The 14,745-nt window shown below is 39.7% G+C and overlaps 1 protein-coding gene across 4 annotated transcripts in view; it reads right to left on the bottom strand.

The window, feature by feature from the left end:
- The window catches only part of P4HA1 (prolyl 4-hydroxylase subunit alpha 1), a 90,394-nt gene that overhangs the window by 11,543 nt on the left and 64,106 nt on the right, over positions 1-14,745 (bottom strand). For all 4 annotated transcript variants that reach the window (XM_019034557.4, XM_019034556.4, XM_063709734.1 and 1 more), the window contains one exon: positions 11,061-11,160. In XM_019034557.4, coding sequence (XP_018890102.1) covers positions 11,061-11,160 — 100 coding nt within the window. The remainder of the gene's footprint in view (positions 1-11,060; positions 11,161-14,745) is intronic.

The raw sequence follows: 14,745 nt of genomic DNA, 5'->3' as shown, positions 1-14,745 counted from the left end.
AGTTTAAAAGAGCCGATTGTTCCACTAGATGCACAGACATCAATGCAGGAAACAAGAAACATTAAAAAGCAATGAAATATGACACTGCTGAGAATGTAACTCTCTAGTTACAAGCCCAAATGAAAAGGAAATCAACACCTAGCTAGAAAAAAATTCAAATAATGATCTTAAGGAAACTCAAACAGATGAAAATACAGATAGATAATTCAATGAAATCAGGAAAACAATTCATGATATGAATCAGAATTTCAACAAAGAAAGATATCATAAAAAAGAACCAAACAAAACACCTGCAGCTGAAGAATTCAATGAATGCGGGAGGCTGAGGCAGGAGAATCGCTTGAACCTGGGAGGCGGAGGTTGCAGTGAGCCAAGATCTTGCCACTGCACTCCAGCGTGGCGACAGAGCGAGACTCCGTCTCAGAAAAAAAAAAAAAAAAAAAAGAATTCAATGAATGAAATTAAAAATACAATACAAAGCTGCACCAGCACACTTGATTAAGCAAAACAATCTCTGAACCTGAAGATACATTATTTGATATTACTCAGAGGGGAAAAAAAAAGGAAACAATAATGAAAAAGGATAAAGAGAGCCTACAAGACTTCTGGGACACTATTAAACATTTGTATTACAGGAGTTCCAAAAGGAGAAGAAAGGTAAAAGGCATAGAAAACCTATTTAATAATAGCTGAAAACTACCCAAGTCTGGGGAAGAGATAAGGGTATCCAACTCCAGGAAGTTCAAAAGTCCCCAAATAGATTCAACCAAAAAAAGTCCCCTCTGAAGCACATTTCAGTCAGACTGTCAAACATCAAAGACAAATAAAGAATTCTAGAAACAGCAAGGTAGCTAGATTAACAAAGAAAAAAGATCCAAATAAGCACAATCAGAAATAACAAAGGTGACATTACAACTGACCCCAAAGAAATATAAAAAGTCCTCAGAGATTATTATGAACACCTCTATGCACAGAAACTTTTATAAAAAACCTAGAAGAAATGGATACATTCCTGGAAACACACAACCTCCCAAGACTGAAACACAAAAAAAACTGAAACCCTGAACAGACCAATAAGGAATTCTGAAATTGAAATTCAATTTTAATTAAAAACAAAAAAACAACCTACTAACCAAAAAAAGCTCTGGACTGGATGGATTCACAGCTGAATTTTACCAGACATACAAAGAAGAGCTAGTATCAATCCTACTGAAATTATTCCAAAAGATTGAGAAGGAATCTTTCCTTAACTCATTTTATGAAGCCAGCATCATCATTCTGATACCAAAACTCATCACAGACATAATGAAAAAAGAAAACTTCAGGCTGATATTCCTGATGAACACAGACACAAAATACTCAGAAAAATACTAGAAAACAAAACCTAGCAGCACATCAAAAAGTTAATTTACTATAATCAATTAGGCTTTATTTGTGGGGTGCAAGGTTGGTTCAATAAATGTAATTCACCACATAAACAGAATTAAAAACCATATGATCATCTCTGCAAATGCAGAAAAAGCTTTCAAAAAAATTCAGCATCCTGGCCAGGCACAGTGGCTCACACCTGTAATTCCAGCACTTTGGGAGGCCAAAGTGGATGGATCACCTGAGGTCAGGAGTACGAGACCAGCCTGGCCAACATGGTAAAACCCTGTCTCTACTAAAAATATAAAAATTAGCTGGGCGTGGTGGCAGGGGCCTGTAATCCCAGTTACACAGGAGGCTGAGGCAGGAGAACTGCATTAACCCAGGAGGTGGAGGTTGCAGTGAGCCAAGATCACACCACTGCACTCCAGCCTGGGCAACAGAGTAGGACTACATCTCAAGAAAAAACAAACAAAAAAACCCAGAAATAACAGACACTGGCAAAGATGAAGAGAAAGGGGCATGCTCATACACTGCTGGTGGGAATGTAAATTAGTACAATCACTATGGAGAACAGTACAGAGGTTCCTTTAAAAACTAAAAATAGATCTACCATATGATCCAGTAATCCCAGTGCCAAGTATATATCCAAAAGAAAGGAAATTAGCATGATGAAGAGATATCCGCATTCCCATGTTTATTGCAGGACTATTCACAAGAGCTAACATATGGAATCAACCTAAGTGTCCATCAACAGATGAATGGATAAAGAAAATGTGGTGCTTATATATAATGAAACACTATTCAGCCATAAGAAGAATGTAATCTTATCACATGGATGGAACTGGAGTTCATTATATTAGTAAAATAAGCCCAGCATAGACAAATATCACATGTTCTCACTCACATGTGGGATTTCTGCATTTCCAACTGAGGGTACCTGGTTCATCTCATTGGGACTGGTTGGACAGTGGGTGCAGACCATGGAGAATGAGCCAAAGCAGGGCGGGGCATTGCCTCACCCAGGAAGCACAAAGGGTCAGGGAATTTCCCTTTCCTAGCAAAGGGAAGCCATGACAGACTGTACCTGGAAAAACGGGACAATCCTGCCCACATACGGCGCTTTTCCCACAGTCTTAGCAACTGGCAGACCAGGAGATTCTTTCCTGTGCCTGGCTCAGTGGGTCCCATGCCCATGGAGCCTTGCTCACTGCTAGTGCAGCAGTCTGAGATGGACCTGAGAGGTTGCAGCCTGGCTGGAGGAGGGGTGTCCACCATTGCTGAGGCTTGATTAGGCAAACAAAATGGCCAGAAAGCTCAAACTGGGCAAAGCCCACCACAGCTCAAGCAAGGCCTACTGCCTCTGTAGACTCCACCTCTGTGGGCAGGGCATAGCTGAACAAAAGCCAGCAGACAACTTCTGCAGACTTAAACGTCCCTGTCTGACAGCTCTGAAGAGAGCAGTGGTTCTCCCAGGATGGCATTTGAGCTCTGAGAACCAAAGACTGCCTCCTCAAGAGGGTCCCTGACCCCCGTGTAGCCTAACTGGGGGACATCTCCCAGGAGGGGCCGACAGACACCTCATACAGGCGGGTGCCCCTCTGGGATGAAGCTTCCAGAGGAAGGATCAGGCAGCAATATTTGCTGTTCTGCATCCTCTGCTGGTGATACCCAGGCAAACAGGGTCTGGAATGGACCTCCAGCAAACTCCAACAGACCTGCAGCTGAGGGACCTGACTGTTAGAAGGAAAACTAACAGAAAGGAATAGCATCAACATCAACAAAAAGGTCATCTACACCAAAACCCCATCTGTAGGTCACCAACATCGAAGGCCAAAGGTAGACAAAACCACAAAGATGGGGAGAAACCAGAGGAGAAAAGCTGAAACTTCTAAAAATCAGAGCACCTCCTCTCCTCCAAAGGACTGCAGCTCCTCACAAGCAACAGAACAAAGCTGGACGGAGAATGACTTTGATGAGTTGACAGAAGTAGGCTTCAGAAGGTCGGTAATAACAAACCTCCCAGCTAAAGGAGCATGTTCTAAGCCATCGCAAGGAAGCTAAAACCCTTGAAAAAAGGTTAGATGAATGGCTAACTAGAACAAACAGTGTAGAGAAGACCTTGAATGACCTGATGGAGCTGAAAACCATGGCACAAGAACTTCATGGTGCATGCACAAGCTTCAGTAGCCGATTTGATCAAGTGGAACAAAGGGTATCAGTGATTGAAGATGGAATTAATGAAATAAAGCGAGAAGACAAGTTTAGAGAAAAATGAGTAGAAATAAACAAATAAAGCCTCCAAGAAATATGGGACTATCTAAAAAGACCAAATCTATGTTTGATTGGTGTACACCTGAAAGTGACGGGGAGAATGGAAACAGGCTGAAAAACACTATTCAGGAAATTATCCAGGAGAATTTCCCCAACCTAGCAAGGCAGGCCAACAGTCAAATTCAGAAATACAGAGAACACCACAAAGATACTTCTCGAGAAGAGCAACCACAAGACACATAATTGTCAGATTCACCAAGGCTGAAATGAAGGAAAAAATGTGAAGGGCAGCCAGAGAGAAAGGTTGGGTTACCCACAAAGGGAGGCCCATCAGACTAACAGTGGATCTCTCTGCAGAAACCCTATAAGCAAGAAGAGAGTGGGGGCCAATATTCAACATTCTTAAAAAAAAAAAAAGAATTTTCAACCCAGAATTTCGTATCCAGCCAAACTAAGCTTTGTAAATAAAGGAGAAATAAAATCCTTTGCAGACAAGCAAATGCTGAGAGATTTTGTCACCACCAGGCCTGTCTTACAAGAGCTCCTGAAGGAAGCACTAAACATGGAAAGGAATAACTGGTACCAGCCACTGCAAAAACATGCCAAATTATAAAGACCATCAATGCTATGAAGAAACCGCATCAATTAACGAGCAAAATAACCAGCGAACATCATAATGACAGGATCAAATTCACATATAACAATATTAGCCTTAAATGTAAATGGGCTAAATGCCCCCAATGAAAAGGCACAGACTGGCAAATTGGATAAAGAGTCAAGACCCATCAGGAGACACATCTCATGTGCAGACACACATAGGCTCAAAATAAATGGATGGAGGAAGATCTACGAAGCAAATGGAAAGAAAAAAAAAAAAAAAGCAGGGGCTGCAATCCTAGTCTCTGATCAAACAGACTTTAAACCAACACAGATCAAAAGAGACAAATAAGGCCATTACATAATGATATAGGGATCAATTCAACAAGAAGTGCTAACTATTCTAAATATATATGCACCCAATACAGGGGCACCCAGATTCATAAGGCAAGTCCTTAGAGTCCTAAAAAGAGACTTAGACTCTCACACAATAATAATGAGAGACTTTAACACTCTACTGTCAATATTAGATCAACAAGACAGAAGGTTAACAAGAATATCCAGGACTGGAACTCAGCTCTGCACTAAGCAGACCATTATAATAGACATCTACAGAACTCTCTCCACCCCAAATCAACAGAATATACATTCTTCTCAGCACCACATTGTACTTATTCTAAAACTGACCACATAATTGGAAGTAAAGCACTCCTCAGCAAATGTAGAAGAACAGAAATCACAACAAACTGTCTCTCAGACCACAGTGCAATCAAATTAGAACTCAGGATTAAGAAACTCACTCAAAACCACACAACTACATGGAAACTGAACAACCTGCTCCTGAATAACTACTGGGTAAATAACGAAATGAAGGCAGAAATAAACATGTTCTTTGAAACCGATGAGAACAAAGACACAACGTACCAGAATCTCTGGGACACATTTAAAGCAGTGTAGAGGAAAATTTATAGCACTAAATGCCCACAAGAGAAAGCAAGAAAGACATAAAATCGACACCCTAACATCACAATTAAAAGAACAAGAGAAGCAAGAGCAAACAAATTCAAAAGCTAGCAGAAGGCAAGAAATAACTCAGATCAAAGCAGAACTGAAAGAGATACAGACATAAAAAACCCTTCAAAAAATCAATGAATCCAGGAGCTGGTTTTTTGAAAAGATCAACAAAATTGATAGACAGCTAGCAAGACTAATGAAGAAAAGAGAGAATAATCAAATAGACACAGTAAAAAATGATAAAGGGGATATCACCACCGATCCCACAGAAATACAAACTACCATCAGAGAATACTATAAATACCTCTATGCAAATAAACTAGAAAATCTAGAAGAAATGGATAAATTCCTGGACACATACACCCAAGACCAAACCAGGAAGAAGTTGAATCTCTGAATAGAAAAATAACAGACTCTGAAATTGAGGCAATAACAGCCTACCAACTAAAAAAAGTTCAGGACCAGATGGATTCACAGCCGAATTCTATCAGAGGTACTAAGAGGAGCTGGTACCATTCCTTCTGAAACTATTCCAATCAACAGAAAAAGAGGGAATCCTCCCTAACTCATTTTATGAGGCCAGTATCATCCTGATACCAAAGCCTGGCAGAGACACAACAAAAAAAGAGAATTTTAGGCCAATATCGCTGATGAACATCGACGCAAAAATCCTCAATAAAATACTAGCAAACCAAATCCAGTAGCACATCAAAAAGCTTATCCACCACAATCAAGTCAGCTTCATCCCTGGGATGCAAGGCTGGTTCAACATACACAAATCAATAAACGTAATCCATCACATAAACAGAACCAATGACAAAAACCACATTATCTCAATAGATGCAGAAAAGGCCTTTAACAAAATTCAACAGCCCTTCATGCTGAAAACGCGATAAACTAGGTATTGATGGAACATATCTCAAAATAATAAGAGCTATTTATGACAAACCCACAGCCAATATCATACTGAATGGGCAAAAACTGGAAGCACTGTTTGAAATCCGGCACAAGACAAGGATACCCTCCCTCACCACTCCTATTCAACATAGTGTTGGAAGTTCTGGCCAGGGCAATAAGGCAAGAGAAAGAAATAAAGGGTATTCAATTAGGAAAACAGGAAGTCAAATTGTCCCTGTTTGCAGATGACATGATTGTATATTTAGAAAACCCCACTGTCTCAGCCCAAAATCTCCTTAAGCTGATAAGCAACTTCAGCAAAGTCTCAGGATACAAAATCGATGTGCAAAAATCAAGCATTCCTATATACCAATAACAGACAGAGCCAAATCATGAGTGAACTCCCATTCACAATTGCTACAAAGAGAATAAAATACCTAGGAATCCAACTTACAAGGGATGTGAAGAGCCTCTTCAAGGAGAACTACAAACCACTGCTCAACGAAATAAAAGAGGACACAAACAAATGGAAGAACATTCCATGCTCATGGATAGGAAGAATCAATATCCTGAAAATGGCCATACTGCCCAAGGTAATTTACAGATTCAATGCCATCCCCATCAAGCTACCAATGACTTTCTTCACAGAATTGGAAAAATCTACTTTAAAGTTCATATGGAACCATAAAAGAGCCCACATAGCCAAGACAATCCTAAGGCAAAAGAACAAAGCTGGAGGCATCATGCTACCTGACTTCAAACTATACTACAAGGCTACAGTAACCAAAATAGCATAGTACTGGTACCAAAACAGAGATATAGACCAATAGAACAGAACAGAGGCCTCAGAAATAACAACACACATCTACAACCATCTGATCTTTGACAAACCTGACAAAAACAAGAAATGGGGAAAGGATTCCCTATTTAATAAACGGTGCTGGGAAAACTGGCTAGCCATATGTAGAAAGCTGAAACTGGATCCCTTCCTTACACCTTATACAAATATTAATTCAAGATGGATTAAAGACTTAAATGTTACACCTAAAACCATAAAAACCCTAGAAGAAAACCTAGGCAATACCATTCAGGACATAGGCATGGGCAAAGACTTCATGACTAAAACACCAAAAGCAATGGCTACAAAAGCCAAAATATACAAATGGGATCTAATTAAACTAAAGAGCTTCTGCATGGCAAAAGAAACTACCATCAGAGTGAACAGGCAACCTACAGAATGGGAGAAAATTTTTGCAATCTACCCATCGGACAAATGACTGATATCCAGGATCTACAAAGAACTTAAATTTACAAGAAAAAAACAGCCCCATCAAAAAGTGGGCAAAGGATATGAACAGACACTTCTCAAAAGAAGACATTTATGCAGCCAACAGACACATGAAAAAATGGTCATCATCACTGGTCATAAGAGAAATGCAAAGCAAAACCACAATGAGATACCATCTCATGCCAGTTAGAATGGCAATCATTAAAAAGTGAGGAAACAACAGATGCTGGAGAGGATATGGAGAAATAGGAATGCTTTTACACTGTTGGTGGGAGTGTAAATTAGTTCAACCATTGTAGAAGACAGTGTGGTGATTTCTCAAGGATCCAGAAGTAGAAATACCATTTGACCCAGCAATCCCATTACTGGGTAAATACCCAAAGGATTATAAATCACGCTACTATAAAGACACATATACACATATGTTTACTGTGGCACTATTCACAATAGCAAAGACTTGGAACCAACCCAAATGTCCATCAGTAATAGACCGGATTAAGAAAATGTGGCACATGTGCACCATGGAATACCATGCAGCCATAAAAAAGGATGAGTTCATGTCCTTTGCAGGGACATGGATGAAGCTGGAAACCATCATTCTCAGCAAACTCTCACAAGGATAGAAAACCAAACACCACATGTTCTCACTCATAGGTGGAAATTGAACAATGATAACACTTGGACACAGGGCAGAGAACATCACACACCGGGGCCTGTCGGAGGGTGGGGGGCTGGGGGAGGAATAGCATTAGGAGAAATACCTAATGTAAATGATGAATTGATGGGTGCAGCAAACCAACATGGCACATGTATACCTATGTAACAAACCTGCACGTTGTGCACATGTACCCTAGAACTTAAAGTATAAAAAAAAAAAGGGAAGGAAGGAAGGAAGGAAAGAAGGGAGTCAGGGAGGGGGAGGGGAGAGGGAGAGAGGAAGGAAGGAAGTAAAAAAAGAGGGTGGGAGGGAGGAAGAGAGAGAAGAAGAAAGAAAGGAAAGGAGGGAAGAATGGAGGGAGGGAGGGAGGGAAGGGAAGGAAGAAAGGAAGGAAGCAAGCAAACACGGAAGGAAGGAAATATGGAAGGAAGGAAGGGAGAGAGAGAGGAAGGGAGGGAGGGAGAGAGGAGGGGAGGGAGGGAGAGAAGGGAGGGAGGGAGGGAGGGAGAGAAGGGAGGGAGGGAGGGAGAGAAGGGAGGGAGGGAGGGAGGGAGAGAAGGGAGGGAGGGAGGGAGGGAGAGAAGGGAGGGAGGGAGGGAGGGAAGAATCAGAAATCATAGCCAGTGAAACCCAGGAAAACCATTAGGCAGGAATCAGGACGATACCTTATTCAGGTTTGCATTCCCAACATTTAGCACCACATGTATCAAAAATGATGTTGGATGAATACTGAACAACAGTCAAACACTGAATAAACCTGGCAGGTTTGCATCACAGGGGAGGGCACAGTGTTACTGGACTCTGAGTGGGTTGCTGTTTTTCATGCCAAGTCATGATAGTAGGATTCAGTGTGTTGGGTGAACACAGTTTTATGAATCTCACTTTTAAAAAACTGCAAGCGCTATAAATAAAAGCTTTCATAATTTTGAGATAGAAAAAAAAAAACAGAAGAGAAGACCACGTGTTCTGACAAAGACGGAGTAGGATGGCATCAAACTGTGTCACTGTAAAACACACACACACATACACACACACACACACACAAAATACATTTTTAAAACTTAATTAGAAAAAGGGAATTAACTGTCTTTCAGAATACATTTTGGTCTTCTGATAAATTAACAGTTTATTTATTTATTTATTTCTGAAACAGAGTTTTGCTCTCGTTGCCCAGGCTGGAGTGCAATGGCGCAATCTCGGCTCACCGCAACCTCCACCTCCTGGGTTCAAGCAATTCTCCTACCTCAGCCTGCCAAGTAGCTGGAATTACAGTCATGTGCCACCACGCCCGGCTAATTTTTTTGTATTTTTTAGTAGAGACGGGGTTTCTCCATGTTGGTCAGGCTGGTCTCGAACTCCTGACTTCAGGTGATCCACCTGGCTCGGCCTCCCAAAGTGCTGGGATTACAGGCATGAGCTACCAGACCCGGACAACAGTTTATTATTTAAAGTTGAAAAGAGGTCAGGCACAGTGGCTCATGCCTGTAATCCCAACACTTCAGGAGGCCAAGGCAGGCAGATCACTTGAGGCCAGGAGTTCAAGACCAGCCTGGCCAACATGGTGAAACCCCATCTCTACTAAAAATACAAAAATTAGCTAGGCGTGGCGGCATGTGCCCATGGTCCCAGCTACCTGGGACGCTGAGGCAGGAGAAGCACTTGAGCCCAGGAAGCAGAGGTCGCACTGATCCAAGATTGCACCACTGGACTCCAGTGAGACTGTCTTAAAAAGAAAAACAAAGGTTGAAAAGAAGCAAAAGTATCACCTTTCTAATGAATTTATGAGCTGCATATTGACTGCATCTGTCTTAGAATTTTGCAACCAGGCCAGGCACAGTGCCTCATGCCTGTGTAATCCCAGCACTTTGGGAGGCCAAGGCAGGTGGATCACTTGAGGTCAGGAGTTCAAGAGCAGCCTGGCCAACATGGTGAAACCCCGTCTCTACTAAAAATACAAAATTAGCTCGGTGTGGTGGCGCATGCCTGTAATCCCAGCTACTTGGGAGGCTGAGGCAGGAGAATTGCTTGAACCAGAAGACAGGGGTTGTAGTGAGCCGAGATCATGTCACTGCACTCCAGCCTGGGCCACAGAGCCAGACTCTATCTCAAAAAAAAAAAAAAATTTGCAACCAGAAAGGCTAAAATAAAGGCATTGGTTTTTTTAGTGCACATTTTGATAACTTCAAAAAAAAAATCTAATACAGAAAAGGGAACTCAAATATTTTAAAAAGTATTTTTCTACAAGAAAAGACTAAGGAATAGTAAATAACGCTGACAAAGGGGAAGACTAAGCTGTTTCTTTTCTCTGGTTTATAGGCCTATGCTTATTTTTTTTTTTTTTTTTTACTATTGAAACCAAGTGAGATTATTATTCATGGATTTTATGTTTATTCCCTATAACTAACATTCCTATATATACCTGTTTACTACAGATATTTTGAGTCAAGTTGTGATTATGACGGAGTGAAGAAGAATTATTTTGGGACAGCTACTTTTGATGACAAATGATTTACAGACATAAAAGTTAACAGAAAAAGAGAAGTGATGAAAAAAGTCCTATGTTTCACTATTACAAATAAAGGAAAACTATTTGCTTAAAAATAAATAAATAAAAAGAAAAAAAAAACACTATTTTTTAAAACCCACCCTGGCCACTTGACAGGCAAAGTGAGGCCTGGGGGATAGAAAAAAAAAATTACAGTGTACTTAGTAAGTATTAGTGGTATATATTTTTCATTTCCCTAGATAAGAGTTTTCATGTTTTGACAAGAAATTTAAAAGTCACAGAACAATCACAATTTTTCCCATTATTAAAATCACTTTGCATGGTTGCAGCTTACAGGGTCACTTTTTAAGGTCCCAAACTATCATGCAAATTGAGGACTGCCTGTTCAGTGTCAGGAAATCTCCTCTGAAGCATCTCCTGAAATGTAAAAATGACTTAAGGATAATGTGATTACCTACCTGTAATTCCTCTGCTGTGGAAACATCTAGTCCTGTTAGATCTTGTATTCTCATATTAATTCGAGACACCACAGGATTTTCATAGCCAGAGAGCCAGGCACTAAGAATAAGAGGAATATTAGTTTTATTGATAATGTTTCATTACATGGAGACTAATAGCTGTTATTTTTAAAGCCATAATATTTAATATATAGGACAATAAACCTTTACTGAAGGCATTTAGTTCATTTTCTTGCTTAGTATCATCTTTAGTAATGGATATTGTAATTTTTTTTAAATGTCACATTCTACTGTTAGAGGTTGGGAAGGAAAAAACTAATCAAATTTATTATACTGCTTCTATGAAAACAGTTGGATTAATGTAAGGAGGCTATATTGAAAGCCACCTACATTGAGAACTTCAAAAAATTCTTTAAAAAACCATACCAAACAAAACAACGTTCTTTCCAGGTAAGGTATAGGAACTGACTATGGTGGAAGTCATGGGGTCTTTAGCCTGAGCTACATAATGCTAATATTTTATAAGAAAAAAATTCTGCTTACTGCTTAAGTTTTGAAAAGTTACCCAAACACACCTACTGAAGGATGGACAATAACAGGTGTTGGTAAGGATGTGAAGAAACTGGAGCCCTCATACATTGCTAATGGGAATGTAAAAGGGGCAGCCACTTTGGAAAACAGTTTGGTAGTTGCTCAAAATGCTAAACACAGTTATCAAATGACCCAGCAATTTACTTCTAGGTATATATCCAAGAGAAATTAAATCTTATGTCCATACAATAACTTGTACAGAATTTTTTATGGCATCATTACATATAATAGCCAAAAAGTAGAAACTACCCAAATATCCATCAATTTATCAATGGATACATAAAACATGATAGGTCTATAAACTGGAATATTATTGTGTCACAAAAAGGGATAAAGTACTGGCCAGGCACAGTGGCTCATGCCTGTAATCCCAGCACTTTGGGAGGCTGAGGTGGAAAGGTCACTTGAGGCCAGGAGTTTGACACCAGCCTGGGCAACACAGTGAGACCCCAACTCTACAAAACATTTAAAAAATTAGCTGGGCATGGTGGCATGCAACTGTAATTCCAGCTACTCTGGCAGCTGAAGCAAGAGAGCCGCTTGAGCATAGGAGTTTGAGGCTGCAGTGAATTATGATCACACCACTGCACTCCAACCTGGGTGACAGAGTGAGACCCTGTCTCTACATACATGCTACAACATGGATGGAACATCATATTAAGTCAAAGAAGCCAGATACAAAGGCCACATGTTATATAATGCCACTTCTATGAAATATACAGAATAGACAAATCAATAGATAATAGAAAATAGATTAGTGGTTGCCAGGGGATGGGGCTGGGGGGAATGGGAAATGACTCCTAATGGGTACAGGATTTTTTTTGAGTGACAAAAATGTTCTGGAACTAGACATTAGTTATAGTTGCACAAGGCTAAAAACCACTGAAATGCATACTTTAAAAGCGTGAATTTTATGATACGGGAACTATATCTCAATTTTAAATGGTACTCCCAAATTCAGCTATATCCCTTTTTCATATATGCTTTTAAGCAGTCAATCAGTCCTTCGCTTTCTTCACTTCTCCTCTCACTGAGCTTTGATTCCATAGTTCATCATTTTAACAACATTCTTTCTAAACGCGTAAACTCAACTGTCTGGCAAAAACAATCCTGGATGAATCTCTTTTATCCAAGCTTATATCTCTGTCACCAAACCCTGCGGGAGAAAGTCATGAAATAGGGCAGATATGTTCCACTAAAAATTCATGAATACCAACTTCAAATGGGCTCTTCACTTTTACTTCCTCTTCCACTCTGTACCCTAACTCACTTCAGCCTCTCCCTTCACTCAGTAGATAATGTATCTCCTACTTCATAGAGCAAATAAACGCCTTTACAATTAAAAATTATTTCCCCAAATCTGTATATCCCTCCAGTTACCAATCTTTCTTTTCCCTCTTCAAGCTAACTTTGTCAGATTCCTAATCTCTGAACCCACTGTAATCTAGCTTTAGTCACTTATATCACTCCCTCAAAATTGCTCTTGCTAATCTTACCCACAGCCCTATTGTGCTTCTAAATCTAATGACATTTTTCAATTCTCATTGTATTTGTTCCTTTGGTAACATTTGTGACAATACTCATCCTTTTGGAAACTCTCTCAAACACTCATTCTCCAGGAATTCCTCTAGTATCTCAGGCTGCTTTGTCTTGGTCTCCTAATTTACAGCCTCCAACACTATATTCTGCTTCCCTCTCAGGACAGCAGCAACATTTCCTCAAGAACGTATTTCCTCTAGCCCTAAGGCTAGTGCGTATGCTCTTCTCTCTGCCCAGAATATTCTTTTTCACTTTGCAAAATTAAGACTCTGGATATCACCTTAGTTACCACTTCTTTAGAGGAGCTTTCCTTTACCTCTCCCAATGCCAGACAAAGCCAAAGCTTCCATAGACAGACAAAGGAAGCGAGCAAGCGTAAGAGAGAGAGCAAGAGAGAGTGTGTGGGTTTTTCTTTAACAAGAGAAAGACATGGAGAAGAAAGTTTTTACTAATCATTACCAACATGAAACTAACATGACAAACAGGGTGGATTCTTAGATGAATCTAAGACTTATCCTATATTACTAAAATTATTTGCTTGGTGATATCTTGCAAATTTTTTGGGACTGGCTGAGTATTACAGAATTCCTCAGTGTAGCAAAAATGGGAAGAATCAAAGTGTTATTGTTGTAAAGAATATAGCTGATTAAGTATATTAAGAATTTTTTTCTTCTAATTCTGCCCAAGTTCCTGGTAGAACTAATCTGGTATATGTCAATGTACCTGTCTTTCCTGCCTAGCACAATTTGATGGATGTCTGAACTTTATAAGCAACCAACCAACTACTGACTTGATTTTTACAGGTAATTGCAATGCTAAATTGGAATGCATTCTAATAAAGCTTCGAACTAAATGCCTCATGAACAAACTGTTCCTATTCCATCCTGGAACCTATCACCCACAGAGAACGTGTCTTCTGATATCTTCAACTTCCCTCCCTGCTACCAACAACTTTTAAATATCTAGTCTTATCTTTTCCTCTTGTACTTTGGTAGAATCATCGTCCTTCAGCCTTATAGAGGCAGACTTTCTATCTATGCTTTTGATTCTATGCTTTCTAACTCTAGATGTCTTACTCCAGCAGTTATTGCCTCCCTTTTATCTTTAATCTCCTCCTTGTCAATGCTTGCTTATTGAAGTCTCCTGCTACCAAGAAAAATACCTTCACTTTAGCCATTCTAGCAAATTACCACTCCAGTCTTTCACTTTACTCCTTTAAAACTGCAAAAGCAAGAACTGCTTGTTACATTCCACAAATGGTCATGGGACACTGGTTATCTACATGCAAAGAAAGAAGCTGGACCTCTGCTTCACATTATATTAAAAAGAATTACTCAAGATGGATCAAAGACCTAAATGTAAAAGCTAAAATTATAAAAACTGTGGGAAGAAAACACAGGAGCAAATCTTTGTGACGTTGGACAAAGCAATGGTTTAGCTATGACATCAAAAGTACAGGCAACAAAAGGAATAAATAAATGGGACATTATCCAAATAAAAACCTTTTATGCTTCAAAGAATAACATTAGGAAAGTTAAACAGGATGGGCACAGTG

Source organism: Gorilla gorilla, chromosome 8 (assembly GCF_029281585.2).
Source record: "Gorilla gorilla gorilla isolate KB3781 chromosome 8, NHGRI_mGorGor1-v2.1_pri, whole genome shotgun sequence".
Lineage (NCBI taxonomy): Eukaryota > Metazoa > Chordata > Mammalia > Primates > Hominidae > Gorilla > Gorilla gorilla.
This window is presented reverse-complemented; position numbering and strand designations above follow the sequence as displayed.